Source organism: Sceloporus undulatus, chromosome 5 (genome assembly GCF_019175285.1).
Source record: "Sceloporus undulatus isolate JIND9_A2432 ecotype Alabama chromosome 5, SceUnd_v1.1, whole genome shotgun sequence".
Taxonomy (NCBI): Eukaryota; Metazoa; Chordata; class Lepidosauria; order Squamata; family Phrynosomatidae; genus Sceloporus; species Sceloporus undulatus.
The window spans coordinates 93,415,129-93,434,912 of NC_056526.1; the positions used below are offsets into that span (position 1 = coordinate 93,415,129).

Genomic DNA, 19,784 nt, shown 5'->3' on the forward strand with positions numbered 1-19,784 from the left:
ACAATCTTTTGTATCATGAGAAAGTTTATCCTTTCTATGATCCCTATTACAACTGGCTCAAAAACAAAACAGAGCAAAACAAAATTCTCAAAAAACTGGAACACATCACTTTATGCTTTTGCAAAACAAAAATATTTGACTCTTTACCAGCAATGATTTCAGTATTTTGCAATACTTGAGCCTCACACTGATGTGTCAAAATCTGTGTCTGATTTAACACGTTTGCTAAATTTCCCTCTAAAAATGCTGAATGCAACCAAAATTTAACATTTTCAGTGCACAATCTACTCCACATCAATACTGCAACGATAGATGTCTAGACTGCAAAGTAATACCGACTTTATTTATTTTTAATACCTTGCAGAGTGCTTTCACCATGTTTGCCTTGGGATTGCAATATTAGCACTATGTTCAGACAAAACTTTAAAAAGACCAGACAGCATTCAAAGTGACTCTTAGTACATGTTTTGCTCCTTGAACAGACCCCTTCCCACAGACACCAGGAAAGCTATCTTAAAACCCTTCAGTTATACTTCTTTGCAAGAGAGGGTCTGTTTGAGTTACACAAGACCAAAGCTCCAGTGGCTCTGAGAAACACCATTGTGTAGCTTTGCAGATCCCTGGGTTTGTAATTCAAGAGTCAAGGTATCACAACAAACAACTCACAACACACTTGACAAGAAAAAGCCTCCAAAAGTTTTGCAGTCTTAATTTTGAAATTCCAGCATTACATGAAGAATATAATCCCACTATTCAGGAACCACAATTGCAGACTACAAAAATGCCAGTTCCCCTCAAACCACAACTTCATGGGGTTTTCTGTTGTTTTTTTTTAAAGGACATTTCCTTTCTATATTATTGTAAACAAAGAGGAAAGAAGAACTTCCAACCAAACCTCTAGGCAGAATCCAGTCAGAAAACCAAGATTATCTTTAACCCAGTTTGCAGTTGAAAACTATAAAACAAAACAGAAGCTATCCACATAAGTAATCAGAAGGGGGTAGCAAAGTAGGAATTTAAGGTTCCTTGGCCCTATAAATAGCTAAAACACTTATGGACATGCTTTCTTTATAACTTAGGAACACTGAAGACCATCCCAAAGACTTCCAAAATTGAGATGTATAACATTTACTTACAGCCTGTAGAGTTTTGGAGTTCCAAGAAACAGTAACTCAGAAAGGAGCTGAAGATTATTTCTGTTTAGCCGCCTTTGGGGAGAAAAAAGAAAGAAAGAAAGAAAAAGCATTATAAATCAATTAATCAAGATTTATAAGAACTTTACCACAAAGTGTCAAAACCAGGCATCTGAGCATTAAGTGGGCATGCAGTAGGAGGAGGCAGTTTTAATTCCAGGAGAAAACATAAGCCAAAATGCCATGGCTAATTTTGCATTATAGTTACAAATGTCAACACAAAGTATACATGAATGAGTTAAATTCTTCTTTGTAGTTTTCCATATGAACAAGAAATGTTTGACAACATAAAGGGTAAGCAGAAAAACAACCCTGTTGGCAGGGTTTTAACTGTGACTCTTCACAAGGGGAAAAGGATTGTCTGAGAGAACCATCAAGGATGTTATAGCAATTGATCCTGCTTTAGGAAGCACTGCCAATTAAACTGACATGAGCTGTAGCAAATTAAAGCTTTGAGGTGACTTTATAAAACACTAACAAAATCCCCACCATTATGACTGAAAGGCAATGAGAGAAGGAAGGGGACTCAGAAGGAACATATTGCATCTCTGCAGAAAGGCCTTCTGAGTCAAAGCTGGGCACAAGGGAAAGATTAGCCATTATCCTAATCATTGTTCACAATAAAGGACAACAGTTTTCCTCCAAAGTAAACTGGAACAGTCAATAGTTAAATAAGTAAAAGAAAGACCAGGGTTTAAATCCCTGCTTGGCCTTGAAAAGCCACTGTGTGACCTTGGACAAGTCACTGTCTCTCAGCCTCAGGGGAAGGCAAAGTCCAACCTCCTCTAAACAAATCTTGCCAAGAAAACTGTCTTGAGTTCCATTTTGAAAGAAAGTCAGGATACAAAGCTCATAAATAAATAAATAATATCCCTGTAATAGGATCATCTTGTTATTGTTGTTGCTGCTGTTGTTGTTGTATACTGCCCTCTAGTCAGTCTTGACTCATGGTGACCCAAGAATGCAAAATCCAATTTCTAATTTGCGTAATGGCTTGTTAGATTCATCATAATTCCTGGCACAAAAAGGTCTGGAAACTTCAAAAGTATATGCTCCCTTGCTGCAAATGTTTAAGACAAAAAGTCTTGTCGCCACAGTTTTTCTCAGCAGGCAAACAAGATTTTATTCATAACGCAAAGGGATATTTTAACACCTTTGAAACTAATGTAGAGAAAGATAAGTTTCATAGACTGAGTATAGATGCATGGAGTGAAGGGCTTAAAGACAGACATTTATGAATGAGCAGGTGTGTGTGAACAGTAATAGAAATACAGTTGTCCCTCCACTTTCAATGGGGTTAGAGGAGGACCCCCACGAATGTGGAAAAATCACAAATAAAAAAACAATAGTCTTTTTACCTGAGAGAACACCTCTCTAGGAATCTCTAGGTCCTCCAGGGCAACTCTGTAGTCAACATCTGCCAAAGGTTTGTCATAGAATCACGCTGGAGGACCTACAAATGCTTAGAGAAGTGCTTTCTCTAGGAACTTTCACTAAATTTTCCAGTACAATTCTATTGTCAAGTGCTGGAGGTTTCTAGAGAGAACACATTAATCAAAACCGCAAATAATCAGACCCACAAAAGTCAAAGCCACCAATGTGGAGGGCCAACTGTAGTAATTTAAGTTCCCTTTTTGTCATACTAAGGCCTGTTACAGACTGCCAAAATAAAGCTGCTTCAGGTCTCTTTGGAGGTATGCTGTTTAAATGATGCATGCATCCTAAGAATCCAGAAGCTGCACTCCAGTGCTTAGGAATGGAGTGTGGCTTTGGCGCGACCTCCGGACTCTTAAGACCCATGCATCGTTTAAATAGCATACCTCCAAAGAGACCCAAAGCAGCTTTATTTTGGCAGTCTGTAACAGGCCTAAATGAAGTATTTTAAGAATGCTTCTGTGATTGTAAGTATGTAACTAACTGATATGTTTGTCTTGCGTTAATAACAATAACATTGCTACATTTATTATCCTTAGATGTTTCATCATATAATGTCAATGAGTAAAATTTAGGTACAGTTAACCACAACTAAAGACTTTAACTATGAAACATCTTGATATTCTTGGGCTAGTCATATTGCTTGGGTTACTAAAGTCTACTAGTTTATGGATGTTATCACAGAACAGCAGCATGCCAGATGGAAATTCAAAGTTATAAGCAACCAACACCAGACGGAAGTGAATGTTATCTGTTATTGTAACCTAAACATCTCACTGAGTCTTTTTTTGGAAGCTTATGCTGATAGTGGTACAGCAGGTTGAGAGAATAAACATTTTTCTTCAACAATAGTTGTATATTATTGTCGTCCCAACGCTGTTTGGATTAAGTAAAAACTCTCCAAATAAGAAGCGACATTCATAACCTTTCAGAACTCCTATGGAGATAATTATCAGCCCAAGCCTCTAAGGACTTTCTCTCTCTTGAAGGTGCTCAGATACACTGACCAAGAAGTTGCTTTTATAATTGAACCCTAATGTCTTTGCAAGCTTTGGTGTAGAGCACAAAAATACACAATAGGAACAGAAATTTTGCTTATGACAGTCTATATAACCATATGTAGAAATGGGAAATATGATGGCATAGACCATCCTAACTTTAACAGCATCAATAATAGCAGTATTTACTATTATTATGACCCTATTTATTCAAAAGCATTTTTATCATACTTCTCTATGAAGCGTCAAAGGAGCTGCAGTATATCACAACAAAAACAAACAAAAACTCGAAGAATTCCTAACCCAGAAGATAACATTTTGGAACGTCTTAACACTATTTTCAAAGGATAAAAACCACATGAGCAAGGAATAGCAAGCCCTATGAAAGTATGCAAAGCCCATGTTATGATTTTTAATAGGAAACACATAAACAGCAAATACATGAGATATAATTTTCCACTCCTTCACAGTTACCCAGTTAAAAGCACCAACAAGCAAAGAAATGGAAGGGATGCCCCATTAAAGGAAGGGCCCATCAGAAACACCAACACTGAGGCTTCACTACAAAATCTAGCACCAAAGAATGGATTAGGATTATTTGAAGAAGGAAAATTGGCGATAGTGCAACAAGTTGGATGGGGCATCCCTGAACAGAGGAGAATCTGCTGTGGGTGATCAGGATATCAGGATCTCCAGGCAGCAAGGGATCAGAGAGAGAGAGGCTTGGCCCACCTTTCCTTTTCTTCTTCCCATCCCTTCCCCTCTCATGTGGGCATGAAGAGAGAAATGCTTTGGACGGATTTTTTTTCCTGCCACCTCAGGTGCAAGAGAAGTGAGCAGCCATGGCAAGGGGATGGAAACTTTGGGGTTTCCTGTTTGTGACCAAAGGTTTGAGACTGGCCATGTAACTGGGCAGAGGAAGGCAGCAACCTAGTAGGTCTGGCCAAAGACATCTTGCTACCTGAGACAGAGGTGTAAAATTTGGGTCACTCTTTCCTGTGAATGATTTGTTGCTGGTTATTCTTTGATTATTCCCAGGATAAGTCCTCTTTAATCGCAACATGTGTGAAAATCTTCACTGTGATTGTGCTATTTTCCCAGGATATTGACTCTTTAAACCCCTGATTTTTCCATGTGTGATGAAGTCCTTATTTCCAATGCCCTCTAAAGGTCCCCTGCAGCCCCTTTTTCCTGACTAAGGATTTTGTTTTTTAAGAAGCATTGCAGAAAATTTCCAAGAGTGCTTTCAAGATGTACTGGTGGAGATCTGATTTAGTATGTTTATTTGAAGTGTATTCAGAAAATATATCAAATGAAGTATGTTATGTTAATTTAGCATGCTGCATTATTATTACTACTGAAAAGATCCCCCACACACAACATAACAAATTCTGAAATATCTGATTAAGGGGGGGAAATTCAATAAAGTGCACTTAATATGGTTCTTTAAAAAATCAAAAGCTTTCCTTGGACATTATTTTTACTGGAATACTCGTAAATATTTTAAGATGTAACAATTCAATTGCATACACTTTGCTTACATTATTTTCTTTTTAAAAAATAATAACGATGGTCCTGTTAACACTTCCAATTTTAGCATGCCTGAAGAGCTAGGCTCTAAATACATATGCTCCTTAGGGACAGTTTCCTGGGGTGGGGGTGGCGGCATACTGAATTACAACTTCCCATCCCATTTGCCCAATTTGATTTGTACTGTGTATCTTTATATAATTTTATTTTTAAAATATTAAAAATATTTTTCCAGGAGAAAAAGGCAGTTCTGCCAAATATCACTGCTCTGCGACGGGGTATATAATGGTTTCCCTAATATAAACTATCCCCCCACTGAAGCTATCAGCTCAGTAATGGATATGAGAGTCCACAGTCCTGGATGAATCCAATATAGAGCATTAAGTACAGCAAGCTCCAGATAAGCTCAGAATAGTCCATATTTCAAATGATGATGTCAAAGCTAAGCAGATGTTAGAAACTATTACCGCACCATTATTACACCTTCCCTGGCCTACCACCTCTACCTATTGCAAGCTGACATGGTAAATCTACAATTAAAAGCTCTTCAAGCATGAGCAATATTCATTTGTATCACACACAAATACATAAGTATTTCCACATACTGCCTAAAAACTAAGAAGTGTTATTATAGTGCAAAAGATTACAGGAGACAAGACTTTTCTAAAATGCTGCCACATGAGAAATAGAAATAGACCCATGTAGTAGTATTAGTTTGTTGAACATTTTGCTCCTCAGTAAGTTTCACAGAAATATAAATGAAATTAATCACTTCCTAAAAGAAGACAGCGAGGCCCATCTGACAAATATTTACAGACACGGAAATGGAAAGCATCTAAAGATCTGTGTTTGATGAGACCACAACACACTGTAAAAACAATTTAATGTTGTTAATGCACTATAATATTTTCTATCAGAGGGTTGAATTTTCTGTAGGACTGATCTTGTTTGCCCTAATGATCCCTACAGGAATTTAAAAGTTACAGCTTTAATAACAGCCTTTAACAGACTAAGAAAACTTTAAATTGTAATGAATAAAACACAAGTTAAAGATACAAAAGTCAACAAAAAAATCAATTCTTTACAAAACAGATCCAGGAATGCTTATTTTGACATTTTGCAACAGTGCAACTAATTTCAGTGGTTAAAAAAAGAGAGAGCATCCAGCAAACAGTGTCTCAAAGAATGAGCACAAAACAGATGTGGGAAAAATAAACAGCCTTCCTGTCTTGGAATTTCTAAAAAGGTCTGCAAAGAGCAAACAGGACTTCTCACTGCAATTTGACTTCTAGACCTGTTAAAGAGAGTCCCATGAGAACTAGACTCAGATTAATTAAGTACACTGATAAAACTTCTAAAGTTAGCAAAAAGTACACAGGATTTTCAGTTACACAGCCTGCACACTCTCAGTCCAGGGTTGGCACAAAAATAACTAACTTACCTGCTTTGTTTTTCACTCTCTGGAAAAATGAAGCATGCTAAACAGGGAGCAGGAGGAATGCTGGTATCTTACATTAAGAACTTGTGGCATGTGGAAGACGTAGAAATTGTTGGTCTGAAACCACATAGATTTATTTGCATTTCCTAGATGTTATTTAATGCTATTCTATGTAATTTTCAAATTTACCAACTATTTGTAAGCATTTAAGAAATTGAAACAGTCAAATTAATAAGTATGTGTGTGGATGTGGGTTGGTTTGTGTTGCAGCCCCATAAATTTCATAGGGTTTCAATTACACTATTGGGCCAGAACAAATGTTTAGATTTTCATTGTGACTAGTATCTGTATGATGAGATCGTCATAGTTGTTTTATATATATAAACATATATATAAAGCTAGAAAGTGCATGTATATGGATAGAACATATTTGATTAAGATGGACAAGTCAAGGAAGTCAAGCTTTTAGTTTAGTGTTGTTAACTTGTCAGAGGTTAGAGATTTGAAGTAGGAAAGAAAATGTTGTTGTTGCTGTCGATGATTGTTTATTGTTGCTTATGTATTTTTTTAAAGAAACTTTACATTGCTCTCTTACAGAAATGTATATATTTAGTCTGTAATGTCCTTTAATGTCTCAATAAAACTATTAAAATGAAAAAAAATTCATAGAGTTTTGTTAGTCAAGGAATCCTCAGAGATGGTTTTGCAATTGCTTCTTCTGAAATACAGCCAACAGCACCTGGAATACATTCATGGTCCCCCATCCAAGTGCTAACCAAGGCTGACCCTGCTTAGCTTCCAAAATCAGATATCTGATCTGGTGCCTTTAGGGTATTTGGCCCATTGTAACATATTTAAATTGAACAGTCTGTTGGAAAATGTACAAGGGGAGGTGCGAAAGCATAATTCTTACACATTTAGGAAGAACTGTCATATATCCTTTTATTTGTAGAATGTACTGTGCATTTATTTAAAATTCTACTTTTTAAAAAAAACCTGTTCTTATAATTCATCATATGAACTGTTTCAAAACATTGTTGGTGGTGAATTCCATTTTAATATTGATCTTTTATATGTTTTTAACTACACAGTATTTTAATCTATAGGCTGCTTGAATCTGGAGGAAAGGCTACATATAAACATTAATAATAATAATTGAACTCAGACTTCTTGCTCTCTGCCCATTTTAGAAATAATGTGTTGTTCACCAATTATGTGAGCAAAGGAAGGTTTTGCTTCAATCCTGCTTAACAAGGAGCAACTGCTTTCTGCTATTCCCCTCCAGGCCTGTTGAAAAGCATATTTCTCTGCTTGAGCTCATTACCTACCATCAGACAGAAACCTGGAAGCACTAAACCCTTGCTTTATATATTTCTAATCATCAAGAGCATCTGCACCTATAAAACACACATCTCTTTTTTTTTTCTTTAAAAGGGAAACCTTTAGAATTCATACACATTTACACAGGACTGCAATGAAGCAATTTTGCTTGCTTTCTTTCACTGCAGTTACAGGGGACAGATATTAGAATGAACAGTGCTCTTAGTTTGGAAGCACTTGGTGCATGTCGGTATTTGCCATTATAAAAGCAGAGCAGTAAAAGCAGTAGCCTTAGGTGATTGTCACTGATGTTTATTCATTTCAGTATCAAACCATCCCCATCCCAAATGCTTCAGGGCAGTTGTAAAATGAACACACATATCCAGATAAATGTCAGAGCAAACCACTGTGAAATCTTGACCTCACTTATCAAAAACCAGGCCAAAGTGTTTTAAAGTGCATCCTGATGCTTAGGCTTTGGCAGCTATCCAGAGACAGGGACCAACAAATGAACATTAGTACGGGTTTCAGAGGATGGGTGTGCCTATTATCAGCTGCTGCATGTAGTAAATCTAAATCCATGTGGTAGAGGTATAGCACACTCCAGGGTCTGCTATTACAGTCAAGTCTTCTCAGTCCCTGTTAACTTCACTCTAAAGAGCAGTGTATACTAGTGCAAAAATTAGTAATAGTAACAGAAAGCATATTAAACTTGAATGGTATCCCAAGTACCATTTTCACCACAACTGCACTTCTTAAAGAAAGCAATTTGTGAGCAGCCATTACTGCATGTCTTTTCTATCACACAATGGGGCTGTTTTTGCCATTGCATTCTCTTCCAAAAACACCCATAATCCCACCTCCATTCCCTATGCCCTAACCAATATGGCCTTGGGGTTTTTTTTAATTTTCTTTTACTTTTTAATGTAATTCTAGAGTTATGCTAATGCATTTTAAGTTTTTAAAAAGAAAAGAAATAGACAAAAATAAAGGAAATCAGATTCCACAAGTTGAACATGAGTCAACAGTGTGATGCGGCAGCTAAAAAGGCCAATGCTATTTTAGGCTGCATCAATAGAAGTATAGTGTCTAGATCAAGAGAAGTATAGTGCCACCGTATTCTGCTCTGGTCAGGCCCCACCTAGAATATTGTGTCCAGTTCTGGGCGCCACAATTCAGAAAAGGACATGAGAAACTGGAGCGTGTCCAAGGAGGGCGACAAAAATGGTGTGAAGGTCTGGAAACCATGCCCTATGAGGAAACGACTTAGGGGCTGGGGATGTTTAGCCTGGAGAAAAGAAGGTTAGATTGTACTGATCGCCCTGTTTAAATATTGAAGGGATGTCATATTGAAGAGGGAGCAAGCTTGTTTTCTGCTGCTCCCAGAACAGGACCGGAACAATGGATGCATGCTACAGGAAAAGAGATCCACTTGAACATTAGGAGGAACTTCCTGACTGTAAGGGCTGTTCGACAATGGAATGCACTCCTCGGAGGGTGATAGAGTCTCCTTCCTTGGGTCTTTAAACAGAGGCTGGATGGCCATCTGTCAGGGATGCTTTGATTTGGATTTCCTGCATGGCAGGGGGCTGGACGGATGGCCCTAGTGGTCTCTTCCAACTCTATGATTCTATGATTCTATGATTCTATGATTCTGAGAGTGTGAGGGCAGGGAGGCAGGGGTGAGGAAGAGATGTGACACATACATGACTGCCATGTTGAAACTGCCACAGCAGTGATGTTTCACTCATGAAGGTTAATGGGACTGCTCCATGACTGGGAGCTTATTGATGGGTCTTCCCATCAATGAAAAGGTTGCCTAATCATGCTTGGGGAAGGAGACACAGCCGGCATCGGTTGGAGGGACAACGTCATGGGATAAAATATCTTCAAGGACACTATTTTACAATAGTTTAAAGCCACATGTGATAATCTCCATAATTTCACCCTTGCTACTTACATTAATAAACGGATTGCTTTCATGACAGCAGATACAAGAATCATCAAGGTATATACATATGCAGCGCGCCCGCGCCATACGCGCACGCCATATGTGGCCTTGAGCATACACGCTCAAACCGTGGGGCGCATGCGGGTGGAAGGGGCGGCGCGTCCCATTCAATTGAATGGGCGCACGCGCTCGTTGCCGCCCCACCACGCTGCGGCCGCGTGCACGAGCCTCATTGTTTCCAATGGAGCTCGAGCAAGCGCGGAATTCGCCTTACGCGGCACGGATCCGGAACGGATCCCTCGCGTAAGCGAGGATAGACTGTACATAATTCAAAAGCAGTTTGTGGCTATTAGTGAACTGTTATTTTAGAGAACTAATAGGAATGTCGGCTAATTCAGTATTCGTGTTTTATTGATTGTATTTTGTATTATTGCATCATTTTACTGATGTAATCCCGCCTCAATCTTTGGAGAGGCGGGAATACAAATAAACATTATATTATTATTATTATTATTATTATTATTATTATTATTATTATTATTATTAAAGACATCAGCCAGGACTATACTTCTTACACACAGAAAGACACTACCTTAAAATTTCATGTATGAATTGCCACAATGAAGAAAACGTACAGCATTGCTTGCGTTACAAAGTGAACTCCTTATACATGCATAACTATGACTAATATAATGGGATGTATGCCCAAAGATGCCATCAATATCATATGTAGTTTGGTGAAAGAGGAGAATATAACCTGGTGACTCTCCACCCTTCTCTTTCCCACCAGTCAACTCTACAAGCATCTCCTGGATTGGAGACAGAAGTATTTGGCTGGAGAAGGAGGAAGAGATTAACATGATCCCATCTTTCCAGCCTCTGCCATGTGAGGTGCTGCCACCACAAATCGCAGCAGATTTATCTCCCTATATACCACACAGTTGAAAAGAGCAGTCAGCAAAAGTGGCAATACCATTCGCTTACCAAATGGCTGAAAGCATGTCAGTTATATTTAGGAGCCACATCAGTTGCTGCCAGACAGAAGCAAAGAATGAGCAACAGCAGCACTCAGAAAAGCAAGTGCACAGCAGACAGGGAGGAATAGCACTAGTTACTGGGGAAATGTTAGTTACTGGAGAAAAACCACCAAGAAAACCCTGTCCTTTCTGCTGAAAACCCTCTGCCCAGCACCAGTGGAAGTGACTGCTGTTCCTCCCTCACTGTCACTCATGGCAGGTATAGGTGCCAATTATTTACTGAATGCCGGCTCTTCTGGAAGAACATTACAACTCCTCACTCCTCAGGGTTTTTTTCACTGCAAAGTTCCTCCTGTTTTCTCCTAGGGATTTAAACCTTTGCTTTACACTTTTGCATTCAAGAATGGATTATTTCAGATACTTACCTCTGAATTACCCATATTGGGTTTTTCCCCCTTTAAAAATTCATTTCCACAGTAAAATACTGCTCTTGAAAAGCACACAATTTTTTTTCCAGAAAATATACTGATTTCTGCACAATTTATTTTTGAAAAATGACTCTTTCACAAAAAGTCCCAGAAAAGAAAAAAGCCCAAAAGAATAAAAATCCTAAACTTTACAAGAATTGGCCATTATCTCAACAGAGTGTCTCAGTGTGTCAAGACCACCTTTCTTTTTTAGACTGAGACAATGTGTGAGTATTCTTTACATCTCTATTCTCTCCAACCCCCTAATTAACCTTCTTAGTCAAGGACACCAATACAATAAGAAAAGTGAACGGCACGTTATATTGTTACATTAATAAATGTTTTTAAATAACCAAACTTGAGTAAAAATGTGACTGCTCTTCTAAAAAGCCACTTTTGTTAAATCCAATATCTTCATATAATCTTCAAGACACACAAGTACAAAACAAAAGTGAGCTTCAGGTCTATTTTAATCTTTAGCTCATACCATTATTATGGTAGGAAACAAGATACTGGTTACCACTGCTAGGGTCATGACCGTTACTATGAAAGCTCACTACATTAATTTCCCTAGTGCAGTGACCTGAATCAGCATTCCATACAATGTCCATATATAGAGGAGTGGGTAGAAGATAGGACAGTTGGAGATGTGGAAATAATTCCCTTTATTATCTGGTTTAAAGACTCTAAAATGACCTCACTGAAACCAAATCAAAAATTTTCATTTCACTTTGGTTATGGTTTTCTGAGATAAGAAAGCTAATAGAAAAAAGTTAATGTTTAGCTGATCATTAATAAGTTTGAAATTCTGATCCAAGTGCATTTCTCTTTGAAATGGAAAACATTTGAATATTTTATGTAGTTTGTTACATTACCATCAGAATTTAAGTTTAAAAATCAGCAGTATAATAATTGCACACTGAAGCTGACAAATGTCTTCCATAAACTTATACCCCACTTTTGTTCCTTGCTTGATCTCTGTGGTGAAGAAAACAGCAACATGAATTTCTTAACACCCCATTTTACAACCACTCCTCCAAAACTCTTTCTGAGGGTTGCAAAGAAGAGAATGCTGCCCTTTGACAAGTTGTCTTACTATTTGTGAGTTTAAAATATTAGTTAACCTTGTTACTGAGTAATCTATCATAGTCTAATCATGAACACACATAAACAAAGATGTCTATATCCTTTTGCATTTGCACTGGTTTGAATCTTGTGGCATAGATCTTCTGATTTCACATATATTACTATTTAATAAAAAAGCAGGAAATGTTTTTTCAAAAATCCAGGAGAATTCAATTTTTGGTAAAGGACCAACTAGAACTTGAGAAATGTATTAATGCTTTATCTCTCACTTAAGTAATTAATAACTTAACTAATGACTTGATTCTGGAATTAATGCTCTAATTCTAACTTAAGTCAAATAAGTTAAAACAAATTTAATTAAATTGCCCCATTTCATTAGATTTTTAACTGAATTGATTTCAATTAGTTGCTATCACTGTGTACTCTAATAGTCATAAACTGTAAGTGAGAATTTATTCTTTCCTGTGAAAGCATGCTCATAGAAACAACTACTTATAGAGCACCTCTGATGTATGTTTACGTTTCACACAGAGGAATCAATAGGTTTATAAAGAATATTTTAAGTATTCCAAAAATATGCTTAGTGTGAAAAAGCTTTTCCATAACAAATTTATTTTTGGATGGTCAAACTGACTGAGGTATGTTGAGATATCCAACTATCCAGCATAATGGATATTCAACCATTTAGCCTGTTAGACAGATCTCAAAAACTGTGATTTAGGTCCAATCCACACTGCAGAAATTATCCAGTTTGACACTGCTTTAACTGCTCTGGCTTAGTGCTAGAATCCTGGGAACTGTAGTTTACTGTCGTACCAGAATTCTCTCACAGAGAAGGCTAAATGTCTCACAAAACTACAGTTCCCAGAATTCCCAAGCACTGAGCCAGAGCAGTTAAAGTAGTGTCAAACTGAATTATTTCTGCAATGTGGATTGGACCTTAGTTCATATAAACCTTTGTTGGAAGACTTCATATGATGGTGAGCCACATAGAATAACACAGTACAGAATAAGGGATCATTTATGTAGAGTTGCCAGTTTTTCAAGACAGCAAGAAGGGACAGTCATAATTTGTGACCATGTTAATGTGTCATAGAGCTGACCCCTCCTGAATTCACCTCCAATTATATTCCCACAGTTTAGGGAAATTCCTTTGATTTTAGACTAGATCTCCCAGAATCTCCTAGCCAGTCACAGGAAGGGGAGAATTGGGAAGCAGAACCAAGAGAAGGCAGGGACAGGGAGTCTTAAGAAAGAAAGTGGGTAGCAGAGGGGACTGGCAGTAGTTAATGTATTTGTTGGAGGTAAAGACAGAAAGAGCAGCACAGGTAGAGGATGAAGAAGTGTGGGGGAGAAAAATAACAGAATGAAAGGAAGGCAAAATGACCCAACTGTGGGACTGGACTGTGGGGCAATAGATAGATGGTGGCAACAGATGAGTGGAAGTCGTCCCTTCAAGGTGAGCCTGGCTTCCCACCTCCATCTCACTGTCCCTTGCTCTCAGACGGAAGCATGATCAGATCATGCACAGGTGCTGGCTGTTTCCTCCAATCCACCCCCCTCCCCAAAAAAATTAATAATGGCAGACCAGTAGGCATTACAGGATAAGGAAGAACATTAAGAATGGGAAGAAGAGAAAAAGAAAAGTAGGCACCAGCCACAGCTATACAGACGGACAGCCCCGCCCCCAGTATTTGGTATGTAGCAGAGGCACTGCTGCTTAATGTATGAACGTATGCTGAGAGATCTGTCTTTTGAGTTCAGTTGGCCCCTGCTTTTGCTGATTCCACCACAATTTAGTTTAAATATGGGATTTCAGGCATCTCATATGAACCCAATAAGGGATAGCTTCATTCCTAAATATGGGACTTTCTGTATACAATGGGACACCTGGCAATTCTATTATTATGCCATGTAATATGAAGGCAGGTGTAAGAATTCAAAGAACAGCTTGCAGACAAGTATGGGAATATTTTGAAGACAATATCTGACTTCATTTATTTCTTCCAAGGCTTCTTCCAACACCCTAGAGCAGAAAGTGTCAAACCACAAATGTGACAAAGTTATAGCTGCTCAATATGTGATCTTGTTGAATTACACCAGCAACAGCTGCCTCCAAACCTTTACTGTAACTTGCAAAAAACAAAAACATCACCTCCAATTGTAAAGAGAGCAAAAACTTAAATATGTGTGGATATTTAAGGAAAAAATTATTTATATATTTATTTAAAGTAGTTCTGTGTTAACACCCAGCCCCCAAGTGCTCCTGAGATAGTGAACAAAACAATTAAAACAACACCAAGGAGATTATTGCATTATATTTAAAGCGACTTATCACTTAAGGGATACAGTAATTTTAAAAAGGGGTTTTATAGCATGCAGCCACGGCCAAGCAAGTGCAACCTGTATGCAGCCCAGATCCCAGCCGCGCTCATCCATCAGCCTTTCAAAAATGGCAAGCTCCCATTTTTGAAAAGCCGCTGGATAGACGCAGCTGGCATCTGGGCTGCATACCCAGCCTCAGCCGTGTGCGATAACACTCATTGGGATAAGTTGCTTTAAATACAATGTGATAATCTCCCAAGATAAAATATTTTAAAAGTATATTAAAATACTCTTCTAAAACTGAAAAGCAGTCTAATAGCAATCCTAGCATCATCCAGTTTTGAAACAGTTAAAACAGCAATTTCAGACACTGAATATCATGCAGAACAGCACTGTTTTGGTTTCCCACTGGAAGCTTAAAAGAGATGGGGCCAGCCGAACTTTCTTGGGCAGAGAGTTCCACAGTTGAGGTGCTGCCACACAGAAAGCCCTGTTATGCATACCCATTCAACTTCACAGGGTGTTGGGACACACAACAGGGCCTCCACTGAAGATCTGAAATCTCTGGCAGGCAGATATGGGAGGAGGCAGTCTTTCAGATATCTTAAATTTAGCATTTTGTAGGTCAAGTTCAGCACACTGAATTGAGCATAGAAGCAAATTGGAAGCTAGTGCAGTTTTTGCAGGACTGGTGTTACATCATCTCTAAAATGTATTTTATAGCTTCTGAACACTTGTTGCATTTTATAGTAGCTGCAGCTTCTGAACACTTTTCAAGAACATCCTCACATAGATGGCATTATTGTAGTCTAATTGAGAGGCATGAGCCAATGTAACCAGACCTGCCTTCTACAAGAAAGGGTGCAGCTGATGCACCAGCTAAACCTGGGCAAACACACTCCTGGCTACCACACCAACCTGGCTTTCCAGGAGAAGAACTGGGTCCAAAACCACCCCCAAGGGACAAACCTGATTTTCCCAAAATAGGTTTCCTGCTGACCATCAACACTCCCAACTTGTCTGGATTAAGCCACAATCGGTTCACATTCAGTCCTTTACTGAATGCAGAAAAAGATCCCGTGCTACCACAGCCTCCTTGGAATCACTTGTAAAAGCTAGAGAGAGTTGGGTGTCATCAGAATAGTCATGATGCCCAAAACCAAACCTCCGGATGACCTCTCCCAGTGGATCCATGTAGCTGTTGAAAAGCTTAGGGGACAGTATTAACCCTGTAGAATTTCACAGGCTAATAGCAAAACCCCAGCACCACCCTCTGGGAATTTTCAGTCAAGAAAGAAAGACCAAAACCATTACAAAGCAATGCCACAAAATCCCATATCAGCTTAATGACCCAGATACAATTGACCCATTGTCAATGGTATCAATTGCCGCTGAAAGATCCAAGAGGACCAATAAGGACTCACTCTCACAGTCTAAATCCCAGAGCATATCACTGACCAAAGCTTTTTCTGTCCTATAACCAGGCCTGAACCCAGATCGGAATGGTCCAGGTAATCCATACACACACACACACACACACACATACACATACACACGCTTTTGTCATATTCCAGGTCTTAAAGAATCACTCACAGTGGAGGAACAATATCCTTTCCCAAAAAATGAATTTATAGAAATATTTGTTGTTGTCAGATTAACTACTGACTCCAGAATGGTATTTTCAATATAGTCCTTTGAAGAGTTAAAAAGAGGGTCCATTGGAATCTTATCAGTATAAGAATAAAGAATAAAAATGAATTGCAGTCAGATCTCCAATCAAATCTAATATCTGCACCATCGCATAGTATAGGGTGGGGAGCTACGACGGTTGTACCAGGGCCCCCATTGCCCCCTTATAGTCACCCTGAAAATTTGGTAAATGGTACTTCTCCATGACCATTTAACCATATCTTCTGGCATTTTCATCTCACTCTCATCTTTTACAAGCCAGTAGTGGACTTTTTCAAAGCAAGAACTTACCAGACGTCCTAGGTTTTTTTAACTGCCCCCCCCCCTTGGGGAGAATGTCCTTTAAAAGGTGAGGTTCCCTTTTAAAAGCATATGTGGCTCTTCAAAAACCCCAGTTCTGAACCATGTAGGGAATCATAGTTAAAACTACTACCTTGAATTGCATGTATGTAGAAACAAATTTGAAAGCTGTAAAGGCTTTCTTAAATAACTTCACCTAAGTCCATTTCAGAAACAATTACATCAAATCACTGATTTGGTACTATGGACCAAATGAAGATTCCAAGATGTTAAGATCAGTTTACATCTGAGTATTATCATACATGGACAATTGTAGCAAGGCTATCTCAGCCAAGGATAAAGGACAGGATTAAGTAAGTCTGTGTTGTTCAAAAGGAGTTCAGCACACATAATATTTCCACTCAAAGCAAACTGATCTAATAAATTTATACTAAGAGTAGCGCCTCCATCTCCCCATATTTGAGCTTCAGTACATTCAATTTATTACAGGAAGCAATTTAGCATTTCTACAGACTCTTATGACAAAAGAGCTGGACCACTAGATATCTTTGGCACAATAGTGACATGTTAATCCAAATTCCTGACATGTTAGTCCAAACTCCCAGTCATGTATAGTCTTACATAGTTATTAAACAGAGAAGACAAAATAGAGCCTGGCAGAACCCTGTAGAATATGTGCCACAGAGCCCAAGCTTCCCAGCTGTCTTCTCTACAATTGGTGACTTAGGTCACAACCAAACCACTGGAATATATTTACAATTCCCAATGCAGGCAACAGGTCCAAAGGGATACCATGACCAATGACATTAAAATCAGGTCCAGATCAGACTTTTCCAGGCATTTTTTTGAAACAGGTTGACCATAAAAGAAAATGAGGTGGTTTCATATACAAAAATTATTTGAAAATCAACCCTGAAAATTAGCATAAATCACATGTAGGCTTAAGTGGTTTCCCAAAAATACAGCAGCATCTATGGCCTCAAGTAGACATGCCCAATGAAGCAGGCCATTGCCACTCCAGCACAATTTGCGCCAGGACTGTGGCAAGCACGTGCACCCTGCCCCAATTCAGGATGCCACTGCATTTTTCAATCTGGCCGACACAAGGAGAGTTTTCTCCCACTCCTTTTGTGGCTGGGTTTGGGCCGCCTTAGGTGGCCCCAGCACAGCTTCTGCACGGTTTGGAGGTTGGGTGCATTCTGGGAGCTTTAGTTTTGTGAGACTTTTGTCAGGCAGCTCTGGTACCACACAATAAACTACAATTCCCAGGATTCCCTAGCAGTAAGCCAGGACAGTTAAAGTGGATTATTTCAACTAAAATGATCTGGGAGGTAAGGCAACTCCATTATGGGGCAAGTTTTCACTTGGTGGAGGGTTTATTTTTGTTTGTGTTATTTTTAGCTTAGGAAATTAACACAAACAAAAATAGCCCCTCCACACATGTCTCCAAGTGAAAACCTACCCCATAGTGGAGCTGCTGTACCTCCCTGATCCTTTTAGTTGCCCTCTTAATCTTTTCCAACTATGAAGTGTACTTTTTGAAATACACTGACTAGAACTGTACATAGTATTCTGATTATGGTCTCAGATTTGTATAAAAACATGATTGTCTTTTTACAGCACCGGATTATTAGCAAGCTATTTGACACAACTTCTACATGACAATGAAATAGAATTTTATGCACAGTGAGGAAGGAGAGAAGGCCAAACATTTTCTTCTTTTCAGAATATTAGAATCTAAAGATGCCCACTAAATATGAGTGGTGGAAGATTCAGGACAGATAAAAGGAAGTATTTCTTCACATAGCATGGAATTGCTTTCATCAATGTTGACAGCTTTAAAAGGAGATAACACAAATTCATGGAGGACAATGAGTATCAGGATTGCATTGTGAAGACAAAAGTTGCTATGAAAACAAGTAGAAAGGTACTATTGTTCTCATGTCAGGCTTATGAGCTTTTAAACACACATCTGGTTACACACACCACTCTCATCCACTGCAAATGGAATGCTAAGCATGGATCTTATGTAGGTATGATTTCTACTTTGCTCCCTGAAGTATTGCTATGTGTCAATACAGTGAATCAGTTGTGGCATAATAACAGGTTTCCAACAATGTACCGGAATAGCTCTTACATCAGAATTCTGCCATTGTCAAATGAGACAGTCAAGCAGAACTAGAGTATGCCCCTGACAGATAAGAGTAAGACTCAGAATGCAATGGCACATTTGAGGCCACTCCTGCCCATTTGATTTTATGCCAATAAAGTGGCATAGGTTAACATATTGCTCCTGGAATGCCCCAGTCAGTAATGCACAACAAGATTCTAGCATGCACCCAACCAAATAGCATCACTATGTGTACTATGGAAGCCCCAGAAAAATACTCATAACTTATCCATATTATCGCTTTTTGTGGTTTTTTCAGGCTATGAAGCTATGTTTAGAAGATGTTATCCATGTTAGTTTTTCAACTGAGGCAACAAGTGCAAAGTATCTCTCATAAACAGACATAGGAAGCATCCAGAGAGATGGAATCCATCCTTCTAAACACTCTCCACTTTCCTCCACTTCTACGTTGTCCCAAGAGCTACCCAGGCTGGCATCATTCTCTGAAAATGCCAGCCACAGATGCTGGCGAAACATCAGGAATAAACTCTTCTAGAACATGGCCACTTAGCCTGAAAAACCCACAAAAAAACTATGGATACCGGCCATGAAAGCCTTCAACTTCATATTGTAAATCTGCTGTTCTCTGAAGCAGGGAGCCTGGTCTACTCATTTCTTTAGCCTAAATGATCTTCACTGGCAGGATACTCAGAAACTGCCTGTTGGCCTGTGAAGACCAGACTTCAATTTCCTGGTAGGGACTGAATCTTACTTTCATATTTCATTTGTCAGTGCTTTAGCACTAAGCTATCAGACAACTACATTCTGTGAACTTACTACTGTAACTTGCCTTGCTCATGTCACCCTGTCTCTTTTTCAAAAAGGGCTTTTCCACACTGTTGTGTGCGTGGTGTAATGCCTGTGCAGAATCCAAGGTTATAGAGGTGAGCTGTTGTTGTTGTTGTT

General features: G+C 38.7%; 1 protein-coding gene across 1 annotated transcript in view; it reads right to left on the reverse strand.

Annotated features, from left to right (window-relative positions):
* Nucleotides 1-19,784, reverse strand: part of SLIT2 (slit guidance ligand 2) — a 264,159-nt gene that overhangs the window by 233,066 nt on the left and 11,309 nt on the right. Inside the window, 1 exon segment of the mRNA XM_042468592.1 lies at nt 1,137-1,208. Within this exon segment, the coding sequence (XP_042324526.1) occupies nt 1,137-1,208 (72 nt within the window).